This window comes from Scleropages formosus, chromosome 8, assembly GCF_900964775.1.
Source record: "Scleropages formosus chromosome 8, fSclFor1.1, whole genome shotgun sequence".
Taxonomy (NCBI): domain Eukaryota; kingdom Metazoa; phylum Chordata; class Actinopteri; order Osteoglossiformes; family Osteoglossidae; genus Scleropages; species Scleropages formosus.
In genome coordinates this window covers 15568217-15588267 of record NC_041813.1, presented here as the reverse complement: position 1 = coordinate 15588267, position 20051 = coordinate 15568217, and the positions used below count along the sequence as shown (strand labels likewise).

Genomic DNA, 20051 nt, shown 5'->3' with positions numbered 1-20051 from the left:
GTGCTGGCAGATTGTGGGATGAAGCAAAAACACGATTGGTGACCTTACGATTTTTAAAACAATTTAGAGCTGAATGGAAAAAAATGGTCTTCTCACTAAAAGAGTTTCATTTGAATGGTTTGAGAGAACAATGTTAGTATGATGGAAGGACAATGAAAGATGGCTGTACCTGGCTGCCATGAAAGAATTTATGTTTGTGGATCAGGGCTTTTAATAATCGAGTCATGGTGTTAAAACGTAGTGGATTTGCCCCAAGTAGTAAAAACAGAAAGCTTTGCTGGACTTGTCTCAAGGAACATAGAAACAACAAACAAGCAAAAGTAACAGAAGTCCATCCATCCATTTTCTTGGACGCTTAGTCCTTCTAGGGTCACAGTGACAATAGGGAGAGCAGAGAGGCCCAGACGTCCCTGTCCCTCGCAGCTTTCTCAAGCTCAACCTGGGGAGGATCCCCAGCCACTCCTAGCCCAACTGGGAGATATAATCTCTCCAGCAGGTCCTAGCCTGACCTCAGGGTCAGTCTCAGTTGGCCATGCCTGGTATACCTCCAAAGGGAGGCACCCAGGGAGCATCCTTACTAGATGCCCAAACCACCTCAACTGGCTCCTCTCAGTGTGGAGGAATAGTGGCTCTACTCTGAGTTCCTCCCTGATGGCCGAACTCCTCACCCTGTCACTGAGAGTGAGTCCCACCACGGTAAATAGGGAGCTTTGCCTTATGGCTAAACTTCCCCTTCACCAATATAATCCAGTACAGCATCTACATTACTGCTCCTAGTCTGCAGCCAATCTCATGCTCCCTTCTCCCCTCATTTGTGAACAAGACCCCAAGATACTTAAACTCCTCTATCTGGGACAAATTCTCTCACCTTACCTGGAGGGGGCATGCCATCCTTTTCTGTTAGAGAACCATGGACTCAGACTTGGAGGTGCTGATCCTTATACCAAGTGCTTCACACTCGGTTGCAAACCATTCCAGTGCATGCTGGAGGCATCCGTGTGACGGTGCCAAAAGGACAACATCATCCGCGAAAATCAGAGACATCATCTTCCGACTCCCACATAGAATGCCCTCCTGACCTCGGCTGCGCCTTGATGTCCTGTCCATGAAAACCACAAACAGGAGTGAGGACAAGGCACAACCTTGGCGGAGTCCAACACCCGCATTGAACGGTCTTGACTTAATGTAGAGTATGTGGACACAACTCTAACTTCATGTGTACAGAGACCGAATGGCCCACAGTAGTGGCCCCGGTACCCCACACTCCCTAAGCACCTCCCACAGAATTTCCCGGGGAACACAGTCGTAGGCCTTTTCCAAGTCCACAAAGCACATGCAGACTGGATTAGCAAACTCCCATGCCCCCTCAATTATCTGTGAGAGGGTAAAAAGCTGGTCCGTTGTTCCAAAGCCTGGACAGAATCCACATTGTTTCTCTCCAATCTGAGGTTCAGCTATTGGCCGGAGCCTCCATTCCAGCACCCTGGCATAGACTTTCCCAGGGAGGCTGAGAAGTGTGATACCCCAGTAGTTGGCACACACTCTCCGGTCCCCTTTCTTAAAGATAGGGACCACCACCCCAGTTTGCCGATCCAAAGGCACTGTCTCTGAGATCCATGCAATATTGCAGAGGTGTGTCATCCATAACAGCCCCACAATGTCCAGGGACTTAAGCCAGGTAAATCTCATCCACCCCTGATGCTTTGCCACTGTGGAGCTTTCCAACTACCTCAGTGAGTTCCACCAGGCAAATGGACTCTGATACCCCAGAAACCTCTGGCCCTGACTCCTGTAAGGGAGGCGTATCTCTTGGGTTTAAGAGTTCCTCAATGTGCTCCTTCCGCCTCCCGACAATGTCCTCATTTGATTTCAGAGTTTCTCCATTTTTGCTGAGTACAGCTTGAGTGAAACTCCTCCGACTCCTCCAGAACCTTTTAAGGCCGACCGAAAGTCATTTTCCATGGCCCCTCCTAACTCCTCCCATGCTCTGGATTTTGCTTCTGCAACCGCAGCTGCTGCCGCCTTTTTTGCCTGCCGGTACCTGTCTGCTGAGTCAGGAGTCCCTAGAGCCAACCAGGGCCTAAAGGCCTCCTTCTTCAGCTTAATGGCTTCCCTCACCACCAGCGGGTTCCTGGGTTGCCACCATGACCGGCACCGACAAGCTTTTGGCCATAACTTCGCCTGGCTGCTTCCACAGTAGAGATTTTGAACAGGGTCCATTCAGACTCCATGTCCCCTATCTCCTCCGGGACATGGGAGAAGCTCTCCTGGAGGTGTGAGTTAAAATCATTCCGGACAGGGTCCTCTGACAGTCGTTCCCAGCACACCCTCACTACACGCTTGGGTCTACCGGGTCTGTCCGTCAGTTTTCCCCACCATCTGATCCAACGTACCACCAGATGGTGATCGGTTAACAGCTCAGCACCTATCTTCACCAGAGTGTCCAGAACATGTGGCCTCAAGTCAGATGAAACGACTACTCTTGCGGCAGAAACTAACAGAAGTGTCTTTAAATAATGCATTGATTGATTTATTAACAAGATCCTTTCCTGTAAGTGCATTCTTTACACTTACACTCCTTACTTAGGATTTATGCTCTTTTATACAGCTGCCAGATTGCTCGACCCTTTTGAGTATTGGGGGTAAAAAAAATCCCCCCAGGACTATTTCTACGGGGTTCAGTAAGAGCATGTGAACCCCTGTCATTAGGGATGCCTTCCAAGACATCAGCTGGGACCATACCCTCTGAGCCAAAGATTGCAGTTTGGCAAGTTTGAATCCTACCTTCAGCTGTAGTACCCTTCAGCAAGGTACTTACCCAAAAATTGCTCTGCTAAAATTTCCCTGCTGTATATACAGGTAAATAAGTGTAAGTATCTTGACAAGGTAAGTTGATATTTGTGTGGCTGGTAGTGGGGTGGTTAGTGGTACTGTCTTTAGATATGAAGGTTGTTAGTTCAAATCTCAGCTATGGATGTAGCAGCTTTGAGCAATGTACTTACCCTAAATTGCCATAGTAAAAATTACCCACCTGTATAGGTAGGTAAATAATTGTAAGTTCCCTTGGAGAAAAGTGTCATCTAAATGTAAGTCTAGTTCTAACAACCTGTTTTAAACACCAGGGAACTGGTAACAATTGTAATTGAAGGTGCTGGGTTGCTGTGTGAAGGACATGTGGTGTTAATCTATACTGCTCCGCAGTAATACCGATGACAGGTACGAGAAGCCACAGAGAAGAGGGACACTGAACATTGATTGCGCACTGGGCCAAGTGTGGCTTCTCTGCGCTCACATGTTCTGCACCTGCGTGCAGCCACCAGCAGAGGGAGACAAACAAATGGAAACAGATACACATTTCAACATATACTCTCTGGGTTTCTGGGTTTTAAACACACAAAATCAAACACTCATGGCAGAAGACCATATGGTGGCATGGCTCAACGACTGGCCCCCAAATCCCTCTGTTTGAAGAGCTTGTGACCAGAGCAGAACAACTGCAGGCAAAAGCCTGCTTTTGTGTGTGATGGTAGCCCACTCCTAAACACTGTGTGACACTGGCAAGCCCTGGTGCAACATACATACATACATACATACACACACAGTCTGAACTGCTCGTCCCATACAGGGTTGCAGGGAGCCAGAGCCTGACCCGGCAACACAGGGCATAAGGCTGGAGGGGGAGGGGACACACCCAGGACGGGACACTAGTCTGTCGAAGGCACCCCAAGCAGGACTCGAACCCTAGACCCACCGGAAAGCAGGACGAGGGCCAACCCACTGCGCCACCACACCCCCTTCCTGGAGCAATAGACACTGGTTTATAACGGTGTTTTTCTGCACATCACAAAAAGCCACAATTAAGTGTAAAACCAATATAGAAGTCAAAAAAGAGAAAACTGCAGTGTAGCTTTGTCTGATTTCCAGTTGTTGTTTATTTTGGATCAGCAGAGAGCCACTGGGGCTGTAGGTTTCATAGTTCCTGGTTTTTATGGAAAACTAAGAAGGCTGACATGCAGATGGAGGCGGGTGGCGGACTGCGAGTGGCGAACACATGTTCCCGCTGCCCTGCTGGGGGTGCTCTGCTCCAGCTCCTCAGGTGTAATTCTGCCTTTGTCCACAGGAGGTCACCGCTGGGAAGCACACCTACGGTTCCCAAGGCAACGCTTTCAGGTAGGCTCACTATCTTTACTGGGCACTCAGCTGAAGTGCCTGCTGGATCACACGTGGCACATTCTCTCACATGCTCTGTGGTCACCCCCCTCCCAATGACCAGTGCACTGCTTGTGACAATGACTGGTCTGCCCGTTGAGAAGGTGATCCAGCAGACCAAGTGGTCCTGACCTTCCCTTCCTCTTTCCTGTCGAGAGGCATCAGCTTGTCCCAAGTCTGTGTGTATATGTGTGCGAGAGGGTGAATATTTCTGAGAGTGTGTGCAAGTGATTCCCTCATCCCACTTCTACTCCACAAACACCAGCTGGCCATTGTGTGTATCTGTGCGTGTCCGGGGCTGTGTGTGACAGTGTGTGAGAGTGACCTCCTCCCATTCTTTTCCTCCCTCCCTAGAGGAGACCTACCAGCAGCTTGCGAGGGAGACACTGGAGGAGCTGGACTGGTGCCTAGACCAGCTGGAGACTATCCAGACACACCGCTCCGTCAGCGACATGGCCTCTACCAAGGTACTAGCTCCTGGACAGTTAACACACACACACACACCCTTCTCTCCTCACTTGACCACAGCACTGGACCCTTGAATCTACATGGTTCTGCAAAGTAACAACCTTCCCACAAACATCGATGTAAAAACACTCTTCAGCCACCATTCTATAAACCTGGACCATCCTCTGTAACCTTGATTATGTGTGTGTTAGAGAGTACTGCAGTGAGAGGGGGCGCTATGGATCTGGAATCCTAGTCCGGGCAGGAGGCTGGAGAGACAGACGGAGAGAGGAGGGAGACAGAGAAGGATGCCGCAGGGAGGGGGGAGGGGGAACGGGTCCTGATGCTGATGCCTTTCTCTGTAACCTTGGTTGCTATGGAACAGCAGCAAGCTCTGCCCTTCCCCGCAAGCCATTGGCTGTCTGCTGCCACCACAAGGCATGAGGTCCACACGATGACCAATGGCAGCAGAGCAGCCGTTCTTCAATGGCTTGCTCTCTTAAAGAGACAGTATCACTTTTATTTTGTTTTCCTCATAAAGGGGTCAGGGTGCGAGAGCAAGGGAGTGTGAGTGAGGTGTTCCTCAGGAGATGTGGCTGTACTTCACATACGAGATGATTTTTATGTGTGTGTTTTCTGTCGGTTTTGGGGAGTTGGGTTGTTGCCCCATTGTGAGACAGCAACGGGCAAAACAGGTGTACGCGCTGTCGCAGGAGCATGCGCACTCAGCATGTACACACACAGCCACAACCGTACACGAATAGACACACACACACACACACACACTCCCTCTCCGGCGCGCGCGCACACACGAGCGCATTGCCACACTGGCTGACTAGCTCTTCACCACGGATCTGGGAAACGGAAGAGGAACAGGAGACCCGTCTATAAGAGGGACAAACATTGCGGCTTGCAGGAGAAGGAAGGTGCTGGGACTGCAGCAGAAACGCGGTGGGAACACGGCGGTGACATGCTGCTGGGCACGATGGAGCGAAGGTGAAGGCCCAGCCCCTGGCTCTGTGCTGTGGGGGAGGGGGGAGACGGAGAGCGACTGTTTTTCTGAACTTAAGGTGTGCTGCTGTGCCACGGCCTGGCACTCGCCCCTCTCTCCTCGCACAGTGCCCTTCGGATCTTCTCACGCTGTTGGTCCTCCGCTCCTGCCTCCAGGGGGCGTTGTACCTGGGGGCAATCGCATCTTCCTTTTCGTCAGGATGCTCTGTGATGCCGCAGGCCATTGGCTCCGGTGGCGGTCCTGCTTCCCAGGATACGACGGGGGGCCCTGAATCGCGGCTCTTGGGCGCCGCACGGCACTCAAGGCCGTGATCGAGGCGCACAGAGCCTGTAGGGGGAGACTCTGAGGGCTGTTTTTTTGTCACCGGTTCTGCTGCCTCTTCACCCTCCCCCTCGGGGGAGCCGTCGTTCTGGAGTGCCCCGCCCCAGACCGCTGCGGCCTCCCGCCACAGACTCTGACCACACCCACATGTCGCTGGGGCCCCAGGACCACCCCACGACCCCTCCAGTACTGCTCCGCCTGCCTGTGCCAGTGCGCCGCCCCTCTGGGCACACGGAACATGGGTGTGGCCGAGGACCCTGCCCCCTCACCCTGCCCCTCCCCCATGCCAGAGGTGTTTTCGACCAGCTACAGCCCCCTGCGGTCGAGAGGCGGCTCTGATTTGGAGCTGGGCGCAGCGGCCGAAGGGGTCGGCAGTCCCCAGGACCGAATGTTGGACGGGAGAGGTTCGGCCTCCGAGGTGCGCAGGATGCCCCTCGTCGACTTGTTTTGTGAGACCTGCTCCAAGCCGTGGCTCATTGGCTGGTGGGATCAGGTAGGGCTGGGGGTGTGGCCAGGGGCGGGGCTTGGTGATGTGGTGTGGGGCTAAAGGTCCGTTTATGTGTTAGTGTGCGCTCTTTTTTGTCCGTTCTGTTGGCTACAGCTAGCCTGATTGCATCCAACAGAAACACCACATGGCAACGATGCATTAAACGTGTTTTCTCCTTGCTCTCACTTTTTTTTGGCTGCCCCTGCCAGGATATGTGTCCTTATTCACCCCCTCAGGCCCTAGACCAGGTGTATGAAGGCCTCAGGTATGTCCCTACACCCCCGGTAGCTGACAGGGACCTAGCCTTAGTGAGCAAGGTGTGATCCTGGTCGAGATGTCAGCTTGTTCGCACACTTATGTAAGATTTTCTGGCCGTGTGCTGCTGCCCTGGTTGCCCTGGTGCTGCTTTGTGTGTGAAGACACACACACTGTTGTCCTCGGTCTCCGTGTGTCCTCATGGGCAACGTCTTCCCAGACCTGGAACCTGCTAACATGCTTTCCAACCGTTTGCTCCTGGTCCACTTTGATGTTGACCGAAGCACATTTACTTGGACCGGAGGCTCCAGGGGTCACCCTTCTTCATCAGAACCGTCGAAACGCATCGACCAGCGGTCATGAGAGCCGCCTTGACCCACTTTGTGTCCGTCTGTCACGACTGCTTCCTGCAACATGTCAGCGAGCCTCTGGAACTTGTTGGAAATGTCCCAGACCTTTGGCATTCCGGTGCACCTTGAGCTTTGATGTGAAAGTCATGGAGATGTGAAAATGCAGTGAATATTCCGAGTGCGGTTAATTGTCCGTGCCTCATGACATTGTCTGAGAAACATTGGAGAATGAAATATGTCCTTTGCTGCTGTGTTACGGACACCTGCCCTCTCACTGGAGTGTCGGGAGGTGTTGGGTTCTAGAAATGCAAGGCCATCAGGACCGACGCGAAGCGGCCGAGGCATCCTGGCATGTGGACTGGTGGCCAGATGAAAACAAGGTCACACAACTTCCACCAGGGGCAGCGAATGGCTTTTCTCCCTCTCCTTTTTGTTCTTCTGTCTGTACACACCTGAGTTCACACCCCTTTTTGGTAGCCTCCTTATTTTATATGTATGAATTGTCCAAGTATGTTACAGCGTTTTTCTGCATTTTGGTTAGTAAAACTCGCTCGCTCACTCACTCGTCCTACTGCAGGGTCACGGTGGTCCGGAGTCTTTCCAGGAAGCACAGGCACTAGGGTGGCAGGATACATGGCAAATGTTACTCCAGCCAATCACAGGATTTAAATTAGAGCCTATGTAAATCAGGCAGGGTTATCATGAGCATGAGTAGCGTGTTAAGTGCTTAAAAGCTAACGTGGAGCACTGCTGTTGTGCCTTTGAGGAAGGGTCTCAACCTGAGAGGTTCCTGCAGCTTCAGAAGCATGAACTGTGAAAATTGTGGAGACGCTCGGTGCAGGAAGAGTCGGCTTTGCGGCGAACTCGCTTCGATGACACTGAGGCTGTGCCATGCTTCAGCCGCTTGCTCTGAACACTGCAGTTTCTGGTGCCCTTTGCCTGTGTCACGTTGCGTGTTTGTGATCTTGTGTTGCCAGACTGTGCTGACCAGGGGACCACAGTTGGCGGACTGGGCTTTCGCTGCAGCACTCCAGACACCATGACTCAGCACTTTTTCAGAAAAGATTGTCAGCACAGGCTCGTTGCGGTCAGACTTGAGTCGGCAGATTGTGTGCTGTGCACAGCAGTGATGGCCTAGTTCCCTGAAAACTGGCTGTGCTCATTAGTCTGTATGCAGTCACTGTGTTTGTACGTACTCACTGATCATTGTGTCTATACTGTCTGACTGTACCAGTGAGTCTGTACAGCCTGGCTGTGTTGTTGGGTCTGTGCACCTTGACTGTGTCACTGGATCCGTGCAATGACTGTGACGCTGGGATAGTACAGTCTGGCTGTGTTATTGAGTCTGTGCAGTCCGACTGTGTTGCTGTGTCCATGCTGTTTGACTGCGTGTATAAGCACAGTGCTGACATGATTCCCTCCGGTTCGACCCCTAATCTGGGCTAATGCAGTCAGTACAAATGCTGCGTAGTCACTCATTGCTAGAACATTCATGAGCAGCGCTCATTCATTCATCTCGCCATCTCCCCTTCGCCCGTGTCTTCATCTCCACATTTCTCCTCTTCCGCTCAATATTTCCTTGCAGCCTCTACACCTCCCGAGGTTGCCATGGAAACTGTCCCTGTAATCCAGTGCATGTTAATTGCAAGCAGGCCCAAAGCATACAGGCATGCAAACACATGTCTCAGCACTGCATCATGTGCACTGTGACTGTGTGCAATAAGTGTGAATAATAGCAGTGCAACAGCCCTGCTGCACACATAAATCTGGATACAATGTCCAGAATGTTACTACTAATACTATTCTTAATATTATTTATAATAATAATAATAATAATAATAATAATAATAAACACCTTTGTCCAAAGTGACTGAAAATGTTAGATGAAAACTAACATTTCACTGATGAATGGATGAGTGACCCATTGTAAGCAGTGTATCTATCTAGCAGTGTAAGTCACCTTGGAGAATTAGGTGTGTGGGCTGATAACACTCCGTAGAGTTCATAGGAAGTTGCTTTGAAGAAAAGCGTCTGCTAGATAAATAAATGTAAATGTAACTGTAAAATGGTACAGCTTTACAAAAGGGCCTGTATTTGCATCTCATTCTTCCTACTGAACCCTTTATCAAGGTCCTTGAATTCATACACTAATAAATACCCTGCTGTATAAACTGGTAAATGATCTTAATGTTCAAACCTTACATAATAGGTCACCTTGAAGAAAAGTCTGAGATTTATTATTATTATTATTATTCTTGTACACAGGAAGATGTATCTGTAGTTTTTAAACTAAGGTATGCTGTTTTAGCATGTGCTGCAGAGGGAGGGGGGCTGGCAGGCAGCGGAGCAGCTGGTCCTCATGAGGCCAGAGGGGAATCACTGACAGTCTCTCAAGTGAGTAGTCTAGGTCACCTCTGGTAGTTACAGCTCACTTCCTACTTACAGGGAAGCTTAAGCTGCTTAATGAGAACCATAGCTGCACTGATGTGTCGCTCTGAACATGGTCTGGTTCTGTATGGTTCTTTTGGTTATGGGGGTCACTGCTCTGGCACAGAGGGTACCAGTGGTGCCTCACAGCTCCTGGGCTGTGGGTTCAGACATGGATTTGATTTCAGCTCAGTCTGTGTGGAGTTTGCATGTTCTCACCATGGTCGAATGGGTTCTTTCCCACAGTCCACACATGTGTTTCAGGGTAAATTGCTGACTATACCCATGTATGTGTGTGATTGCCCTACAATAGGCTGTCACCCCATCCAGGGCGTACCCTTGGTTACCCGTATGTCTTGTACTGCTGGGATAGAATAGGACAACCACAACTGTGAATTGGACAAGAAATCAATGATAATAAGTAAATGTCATTATTATTAACTGCTACTAATCTAACAAATTTTGACCAAGGTGACTTACAGTGTTAGGTAAATAACTTTACATTTATTTAGCAGACACTTTTCTCCAAAGCGACTTCCAACAAATTCTACGTAGTGATATCAGCCCACACACCTTATTCACCATGGTGACTTACACTGCTAGATACACTACTTACAATGAGTCACTCATCCATACATCAGTGGAACACACTCTTTCTGTCACTCACACACTACAGGTGAACCTGAACAGCATGTCTTTGGATTGTGGGAGGAAACCAGAGCACCCAGAGGAAGCCCATGCAGACACAGGGAGAACATGCAAACTCTACAAATGTACATTTATAGAGTGAGGTATTCTTACTGTATTAATTCAGGGTACTTGATCAAGGGTACTACAGCAGGAGGGGGATTTGAACCCACACCTTTCACATTGCAAGTGGATTACTGATTATTTTATTCTGTTGTGTTATTATTATTCATTTATTTATCATACACTTTTCTGCCAGGTGACTTACTATATTAGACTTGCACATTACAATACTTACATGATTTAATCATTTATACAGCAGGGTAATTTTTACTGTATCAGTCCAGGATAAGTATTCATTAATATACCACAGCAGGAGGTGGGATTCAAACACAGATCCTTCAGATTGGAAGGTAATAGCTGTAACCGCTTGTCTACCTGCTGCTGCTCTTGCTACCTGAGTTATGCATACCCCACAACAGTTTACCAAGGAATATGGTAAACAAGAGGAACATAGTAGAGTACAGGTCTCCCTGTGTCCATTTTCATATGCAATTTCATAATCATGGAGGTCCTTTTCAGAGGTTCTTGTTCATAGTGGAAAGAAGGTAATGCAATTTTTAGTGATATTCAGAAGTATTTCACACACATGGAGCTTTTTCCCTTAACTGAGTGGATGGATTGTGAAACAGTCTTTACCGTGATTTGCTGTGATGTTCCTTTTTTGGTGCTGTGGCTCTGTCCAGCAATCTACCGGAACAGTGACAAAAATTATAGCAATAAAGGTCACCGAAAGGTCGCCCAGCACACAGCTGGGTCCTTTCTTTGAGCGGGATGGCATGTCATGTGGTGACAGAATGTGTGGACCTGCCACCTGTGGGCTGGAAGAAGAACTGCTACACCATGGAATGTAGACAGCTGTAGAGAAGCAGCAGCAGAACAAGGCCCAGTTTGAATGTAACCATTGTGCTTAAGTGATCAGAAATCAGAGTGTTTTAACAAATATGAATTATGAATGATCCATCATACGGTCCTCATGGCTCTTTTGTTCTCCCTGATGGACACTGATCCTGAGCCGGCAGCCTGCGGGTCATGCAATGTAGCCTCCGCTAAGGACAGAAAAACAGCATGTGCACCGAGCATTGGGATAACTCCCAGAATCCCCCGGGGGACTGCGATTGCACCCGGCGGCCTGCAGAGAGAATCAGCCGAAAAGCGATCAGCTGAGGCAGGGGTGCGAAAAAACAAGGACATGACGGGAACACACTCGCACACAGCAACACACTCCTAATTTGAAGCCAGCTTCACATTTTATCTATTATTATTATTATTGTTATTATTATTGTGAGAACTAAATGGCTCTCGTGTCTCTTCTCTACGTTGATGTCTCTGTCCTCCCTGTCCTTTTGGTGTGTGTCGGACCTGTCATTAATAATAATAATAATAATAATAATAATAATAATAATAATAATTCCTTTATGTGACATTTTTCCTCCAAGATGTCTTACGCTAAACTACTTGTACTCAAACTTAAGACTTTCAGTCTCATTAATAATAGCTAAGATGGCTACAACACCAAAGGATTTGTATTTGTATTCATATTACATTGAATATGCAGCAGTTTTAGTGATCCTTATCACAGACACTGCATATATATTCTCTATATTTAGTTTTGTATATATTTTAATTGCCCTTGTTATTCTCCATTTAAGTGCGTTTTTGTTGTTCTTCCTGGCTTTGGATACGGCGCGCTTGAGTGCAGGCTTGACCTTGAGAAAGGTCACAGATGCTCGGCTCCGTGCAGGTTCCTCTCGCAGACTGTCGTGCACCCAGCTGCCTCTCTCCCAGCATGCCTCAAGACTGACTTTGAGGATTCCGTTGCTAGGGAAACCTGTCTGTTACCATGGAGATTATTCTGTGCAGATGGATCGGTCAGTAGAACAGAGAACCCGAGGTCTTGTCTAAACTGTCTGGTGCAGCGTTTTTTTCAGTGTGTGTGTGTGTGTGTGTCTCTGTCTGTGTGTTTCCACTTATGACTTAAGTTCCAACTTTGTCCCCTCAGCACCGACAAACGGACGCTGCTAATGACACGTGGGAATGCACCGCGCAGAATGCAGACACATTAAACCCATACGGCGGAACAATTTCCATAATTAAATACAACAGGCAACACAATTACTGAAACACGGTAACACTCCGATTATCGCCCGTTCACACACCGTGCACCTGGCACAGGTACGCGCAGCTGGTCGCACAAACATGATGCTCGTGTTTCTTGTACACAAGATGCACACATTCGAGCGTTATTTAAATGCATTTATTGGACACACAGACAAACAAAAAGCCTACACATGTGCACGGGCTCTCCGATACGCAGAGCGCTACTTTTTTTACACACACACACACACACACACACACACACACACACAGAGTCTCAACAAACACTGATTTTTTTTGAAGCAAGTAACCCCCTTATTTGACGCTTTTTCTCTGCTCATATTTACTTTGCTCCACCCTAACCCAACCACTCCCGCTCTCCAACTCCTCCCCGCTAATACCCGAACCCTCTCCGCTCGTCAATTTCATCCATTTGTCGTCCTCCATCTCCCCACTCCTAAATCTCGCCCGCTCTCCAATCCGTCCCGACTCACACCTCAACCCCGCCCATCTCCTCTCTTCCCGGCCTTCAGTTTAAGAGGATGTTGAACCGAGAGCTCTCCCACCTGTCAGAGATGAGTCGCTCTGGGAACCAGGTGTCCGAGTATATCTCCAACACCTTCCTGGGTGAGTCTCACTGCGCCAATATTCCTCCACGGTGTCTCTCTGCTGCCAACTAGTGTCTACCTGGTCACTTCTAGTAAAAGAGCTCTCACATCTGCCCATTTCACACCTGTGTGACCTGCACTGGTGTCCATCTACCTCCACTGTTTTCCTCATGCAAACATGTGAAACGCATCTCTGCGTCCTTGCTCCTGTGCTCATTTGCACGCCCGCCCCGACGGCTGACGTTCCACTTCCTGTCCTCAGACAAGCAGAACGAGGTGGAGATCCCGTCACCCACGCAGAAGCAGCAGGACAAGCCCATGTGCCACATCAGTGGCGTGAGGAAACTTCAGCGCAGCTCTAGCGTGTCCAACTCGACGGCGCCCCGTTTTGGGGTACAGACGCAGCAGGAGGAGGCGCTGGCACAAGTACGGGGTGATCTGCTGTGCTCGTACCACACACACACACACACACACACACACAAATGTGAGACTCATTCGACAGCGGCACGCATGTTCCTCGGTTGGACCGCTGATTGTGTGGTGGTCGTCAGGAGAATGGAGTCGCGTGTGAGAAACATCACTCAGTTTGCACGCTGGTGTGTGCGCGTGTGTGTGTGAGTCCTGCAGGAGCTGGATGACTTGAATAAGTGGGGTCTGAACATCTTCCGCGTGGCCGAGTACTCCAACAACAGACCTCTCAGCTGCATAATGTACGCCATATTCCAGGTACGTCTGTGCGTGTACGCAGTAACAAATGTTTGTGTACCCGGCGAGTGTGTCTTTGACCTGGTGTCTGTGCACGTGCAGGAAAGGGACCTGCTGAAGACCTTTCGCATCCCGGTGGACACCTTCATGACCTACGTGATGACTCTGGAGGACCACTACCACGCCAACGTGGCATACCACAACAGCCTGCACGCCGCTGATGTCACGCAGTCCACGCATGTGCTGCTCTCCACACCGGCGCTCAACGTGAGCGTGTGTGCGAGAGACCGTACTGCTCGTGATACACATGCAGCGCTCATATCAGTTTGACTTCCCGCTGATTTTCAGCGTATAAAGGGCTGGTTGAAAGTATGCGAACCCCTTCTGTCCCGGTTTTACCACAAAATAGTTAGTTAATGACAAGCGGACTTCCTCATCAGATGCAATCGGTCTGAAATGACCAATTCCATACGTTGGTTTGTGGGGGCGCAGTGGGTTGGTCCAGGTCCTGCTCTTCAGTGGGTCTGGGGTTCGAGTCCCACTTGGGGTGCCTTGCGACGGGCTGGCGTCCCGTCCTGGGTGTGTCCCCTCCCCCTCCGGACTCACGCCCTGTGTGCCGGGTTAGGCCCCGGGTCCCCCGTGCCCCGTCTGGGGCGAGCAGGTTCGGGTGGACCTTGCTCAGGGTTGCTCCATCCATTCATCCATACGTTGGTTTAGAGGAAATCATGCATGTAGTAGAAAAATGGATGTAGTGCTGATGAAAAATAACTGAACCCCAAATTGCATTGTTTAAACCAACTAGCTACACACACACTGGCTGAAGCCACTTGTCCCAAGCAGGAGTCTAGGCCAGCAACACAGGGCAAAAGGCTGGAGGGGGTCAGGGACACACCCAGGACAGGATGCCTGGCACCCCAAGTGGGACTTGAACCCCAGACCCACCAGAGCAGGACCCAGCCAAACCTGCTGTGCCACTGCAACCCCCCCGAAGTAGCTATGCAGAATCAAATCTGTAAATCATAATCATTTATTCATTTTGTAAGTTTATTTTCAGATTTAGATTTGATAAGTTTATTTTAATATTTCCTACAAGAATAATGGCCATCCCTATTATTATTATTATTATTATTATTATTATTATTTTATTTTTTATATCCCTATAAGGTCCACATACTTTCAAGCAGCACTGTGCTGTCAGGAAGCAAGGCTCTGTGTACAGGAAGCACTGCTCTTTCTGATCATGTAATATTGTGTTGCAAGATGTGAGCCTCTATTCTATAGGAAGTTAGGGTTTTTTGTACAGGAAGTGAGTGTCTAATTTAAAGGAAGTGATGCTTTACTACAGGAAATTATGTTCTATTTTACAGTAAGTCAGACTTCTACAGGAAGTCAAGGCCTCACATGCGGGAAATGTTGCTCAGTTGTACAGGAGGGAAGGCTCTATTCTACAGGAAGTGAGGCTCTAACACAGAGGAAGTGAGACTTTATTGTACAGGAAGTGAATGTTTTATGTATAAGGTAATATAGCCACACTCTAGAGAGTGAAGCTTTGTACTCCATCCATCTGTCTCTCTCAGGAGGTCTTCACTGATCTGGAGATTCTTGCTGCTTTGTTTGCTGCTGCCATACATGATGTGGACCACCCTGGAGTCTCCAATCAGTTCCTCATCAACACCAGTGAGTCCCCACAGCAAGCTTGCTAACTTGACAAAGTTCTATGTAGTGTAATACTGACTTGAAACCTGATTCTGCTTGCTGACATGGTTCTCTGGTGCACGTGGTGACTGTTTCGTATATTGTTATTGCCTTGCATTTCACGTTTGCCACCGAACCACAACCAATTCCAGTATGCTATATATTGGCAATAAAGGGTTTTGAGTTCTGAATACTTTAGTATACTTTTATTTCATTTATTTTCCAGCTAAATAGTCATGACAACAGGCAATGATGTCTGGGTAACAGCACTGACACTGGAACTTTACCCTCCTACCACTGCATGTCACACAGGGCAGAGAGGAGAAATAGCAGCATTGTAATTATCCCCCCCCCCCCCACTGTCATCATCCCCGTCAGCGCTGTCGCCACTCGCTGACGAACACGGGAGGTGTTGTGTGTGCTGCTGGTCTGGTTCTCCTCCTCCACTCTTGTACTCCCTCTCAGACTCTGAGCTGGCGCTGATGTACAACGATGAGTCAGTCCTAGAGAACCACCACCTTGCTGTGGGCTTCAAGCTGCTTCACGAGGAGAACTGCGACATCTTCCAGAACCTCTCCAAGAGGCAACGACAGACCTTGCGCAAGATGGTCATCGACATGGTGAGGGCTCTGTTCATCATGTGGACCTTCCAATGGGAAGTGAGACGTCCATCAGGGGTTGCGGGGGCTGCCACTGAAACAGGGCATGAGGAATATGTACCAAGATAATCTGTTTACTTTTACAATAATGAACTTCTGTAGTATTTAACTAAGGTCAGTTGAATATAAAAAAAAACTTTGTTGTATGTTGGACGTTATCTCATGGATGGTTTTATTTGCAGTTCATCATTGAAAATGGTTGGGTGAATGAAGGGATAGACGGATTATGCCATGGAATGATGTTCTCCTGTATCTTTTCATGCATGTCTCACCATACTGTCTGTGTCTTGCTGTGCATTCCATCTATAGGTGTTGGCCACAGACATGTCCAAACACATGAGTCTGTTGGCTGATCTGAAGACCATGGTGGAGACGAAGAAGGTGACAAGTTCAGGAGTGCTGATGCTGGACCACTACACAGACCGCATACAGGTGAGGGTCTATACTGACTATTAAGCAGACCGTATGCATGTGATCGTGGTCATTTACACTGATCATATTTGGATGGTAATTACAGAAAAGAAACTGACCGTGGTGTGTGTGTGTGTGTGCCCCATAGGTGCTGAGGAACATGGTGCACTGTGCGGATCTTAGCAACCCCACCAAGCCACTGGACGTGTACCGTCAGTGGACTGAGCGCATCATGGAGGAGTTCTTTAGACAAGGGGACAAGGAGCGCGAGCGGGGAATGGAGATCAGTCCCATGTGCGACAAACACACTGCTTCTGTGGAGAAGAGCCAGGTACTTATATACATACAAACACACACGCTGTAATGCACAAACACTTTTATCTTCACACTTACATATTCACAGTTCCAGGTCATTCACACACCTACAGATACTTGCATATTTACACATGTTCACACTTCCACACACTCATTGCTGTTGTAGCTGTTCCTTACATTTATTCCCCTCTTGCTGCTGCAGGTGGGTTTCATTGACTACATCGTCCATCCCCTGTGGGAGACATGGGGAGATCTGGTGCACCCTGATGCCCAGGAAATTCTGGACACGCTGGAGGACAATCGGGACTGGTACCAGAGCACCATCCCCCAGAGTCCGTCACCTCCACCAGACATTAGCGACCAGCAGCTGGAATCCTGTCTGGACAAATTCCAGTTCCAGCTAACCCTAGATGAGCCGGGCCACAACCACCTGGGGGAGGACTGCTGTCCGGAGGAGGAAGTCATGGAAGAGGTCATGGAAGAGGAGGGAGAGGACGAGGCCAGCCGACCGCCCCAGTCTGAGCCCACAGGGACAGTGGTGGAGAACACGCATTCTGACGGCAGTCCTGAGGAAGAGGAGGTGTCTTCCTCGCCTGCCGATGACTCTTGAGGACTACGCCCCCACCCCCCACCCACAAATCCTGAATCCTGCTTCCGAGGACCAGGGGAACCAGGCAGTACCCCTAATTTTGGTCTGTGACCCCGCTCATTTAGAGAATGGAAAAAAAACAATAACAAAGACAGAAGAGAAAAAAAACACTATTTTTTTCAAAAAGGGAAAAACAATAATATTGTTAATATAATATAATAATATAGAAATGTTATTTACACAGAAACTGTAGGAATAATATTAATAACAGAAATGTTATTTACACAGAAACTGTAGAAATAATATTGCTAAGAGAAATTTTTTTACACTGAAACTGTAGACTTGGAAGGGGTCTTGAGCGCCTCCTGCAGGCATTATAAGGAAGAGCCGAAAATGAAGGTGTCGGAGGACCTTGTTCTTAAGGGTTACTGAAGACATTCTAGTGCACTGGAAATAATGGATACACATGCAGTACACACACACCCATCAAGCAATACTGATCTCACACGCACGCGTGCGCACACACACACACACACACACACGTGTTCCCTCACAAATAGAAATGTGTGTTTGTGTATGCGTACTGTGTGTGTTATCAGTATTGTATAATTGTGTAATTATGTGGTTGTGTGTGTGTGTGTGTGTGTGTGTGTGTGTGTGTGTGTGTGTGTGCGCTTGTGTGTGTTATTGAGATTGGAATAGAAATTGGATCCATGCATTGGGATAAAGCCATCTGTATACAGTATATTAATTAGCACTATTGAGTATTGATTAATATTCATTTGCATATTTTTCCCTGAAGCCAATCAGCAGTTCACTATTCAGTGGTATATTTTCCATATATTTTCTATGGGAAGGAAAGAGAGACTCTAGGGCAGTACTGAGCTAAGGAAGAGGAGGAGAGGAAGATTGGAGGGCCACCAGATGGCCATGTGCCTTTCTGACCCCACCCGCTTTCACCTCTGACCCCGCTGGGGGAACACGCTCAGGGGGCCAAGGTGTTGCTTACATCTTCGTGTCATGTTCTGAACAAGCCACCTTCACCGATCCTACGTCTCCCATCATGTCTGCTTTCTGTGCAACACTTTATTTTTTCACTCTTTCACTGAAAGCCACGTCAAAGGAAACTGTGTTTTTAATCAGCCGACTGCAATCGTGTTAGCATCGAAACAGCAAGAAACATTCAGAAAGCAGTGCCAGTTCCTCCTGTACCAACCCACGACCCAGTGTACCTGCTGCACACCCACATCTGTGTCCACCCAAAGCCCCACTCACCTCCAGCTGTTCCATGCAGACACACACGCACGCACACACACACACACAAAGTGTGTAATAACTGTTGTACGAATGCATCATTCTACAATGACATTATAGCAATGTATTCTTTGCCTTCTCTGCTTATAGTACATGTGGCACCCTCCTGTCCTGAGTGTGACACATGTGCCCAGCTGCTGGTGGTGTGTTGCACTGCTTTTGTAGGAAGGGGGGCGTAGCAGGACCACAGTATCTGTGTGATAACGTGCAGCCTGTGATGACACTGGAACATAGGTTTCCTCCACAGCCCAGGAAGAGCAAGGCCCATTTGTTCTGAATATGATCCTTAGGAAATATTCAGCTTGATCTCTACACAGCTTATTCCACCCCAATTTATTGTAGGTCATGAGCTTGTGTGTGTTCGGTTTGTGTTAGTTTGGATGAACAGAAAATATCACCATCAGGCATCTATTTTCAGCTGGCCAGCGGTCCGGCTTACCTGAGTGGGCGTGTGACAGGTGGCACAGGGTGCGAGGCTCACTGCTAGTGATGTCCCACTGTTTGTGCGCGTGCGTGTGCGTGTGTGTGTGTGTGCACCCACCCGCTTTCCTTCGGGAATGTTGCTCAGTGTTTTTGTGACTCCTGTTCATGTTGTGAGCTATAAAAACAAATATAAAAATTGCCATTTTAACACGATACTGTAGCAATTTTTTCTAACAAATTAATAAATAATTAATTAATTGGTTAATTAATCAGTTAATTAATCAATTAATTAATTGCTGGTGTTCTTTTTAAATAATGAAAAGAGAATACGTTAAATGCCACAGTTCTTTTCTTTGAACAGTTTGTGTACATTTTTATTTTTGTATTGGATTCTGTTCAATGGTATGGAAGTTACTCAATTATTATGGTTGATATATTAAAAATATCCTTATTACTGCTTGTTTGTATATATTGTAAGAGATTGTAAATGATTACTCTATAACTTAAGTCAAGCTCTATAACTATAAACTTTGGTCTTTTACCTTCAGTCTGGTGATGAGATGGAGATTAATTATTGACATCTGGAGCCTCTTTCTCTCTTTCTCGTCCCCTCTTTGGTCTCAGTCTTTAAAAGAGTATTTTTAATTTCTAAGAAAACAAAAACTATAAAAAAAGGAATATAATCGTGAACCACTTTCTTGTATCAGCACTTTATCCTCTGTAGGCACGGGGTGGAGGGTGGGATTAATGTGGTGAGGGGTGTATGTGGAGCTGAAGGTGAACTCTGTGTGCTGTTGGGGGTGGAGTCTGTTTTGGGCAGAGGAGGAGGGCAGGGAAAGGCAGGTGTGCGGGTGGAGTTTATACAAATGAGCGGAGTGGCACGGGATGGAGAAGGAAGGTGTGCGAGTGAGTGTGGGAGAGGACAGACAGGATACCCTCCAGGGATTCTGTATCTCTCTTGCGTTTGGGCACAGCTATGG

The 20051-nt window shown here is 48.2% G+C and overlaps 1 protein-coding gene across 2 annotated transcripts in view; it reads left to right on the top strand.

The window, feature by feature from the left end:
• Window positions 1-17877, top strand: part of pde4a (phosphodiesterase 4A, cAMP-specific) — a 53360-nt gene extending 35483 nt beyond the window's left edge. The window contains exons 5-15 of one of the 2 annotated variants that reach the window (XM_018754804.2): window positions 4121-4170; window positions 4564-4676; window positions 12886-12979; window positions 13223-13386; window positions 13588-13686; window positions 13768-13932; window positions 15243-15342; window positions 15826-15980; window positions 16329-16451; window positions 16579-16761; window positions 16948-17877. In XM_018754804.2, coding sequence (XP_018610320.1) covers window positions 4121-4170; window positions 4564-4676; window positions 12886-12979; window positions 13223-13386; window positions 13588-13686; window positions 13768-13932; window positions 15243-15342; window positions 15826-15980; window positions 16329-16451; window positions 16579-16761; window positions 16948-17355 — 1654 coding nt within the window. In that variant the 3' untranslated portion in view covers window positions 17356-17877. Of the gene's footprint in view, window positions 1-4120; window positions 4171-4563; window positions 4677-5427; window positions 6483-12885; window positions 12980-13222; window positions 13387-13587; window positions 13687-13767; window positions 13933-15242; window positions 15343-15825; window positions 15981-16328; window positions 16452-16578; window positions 16762-16947 lie in introns of those variants that run through there. The other variant, XM_018754803.2, reaches the window with a different exon arrangement.
• The last annotated feature ends 2174 nt before the right edge of the window (window positions 17878-20051 follow it).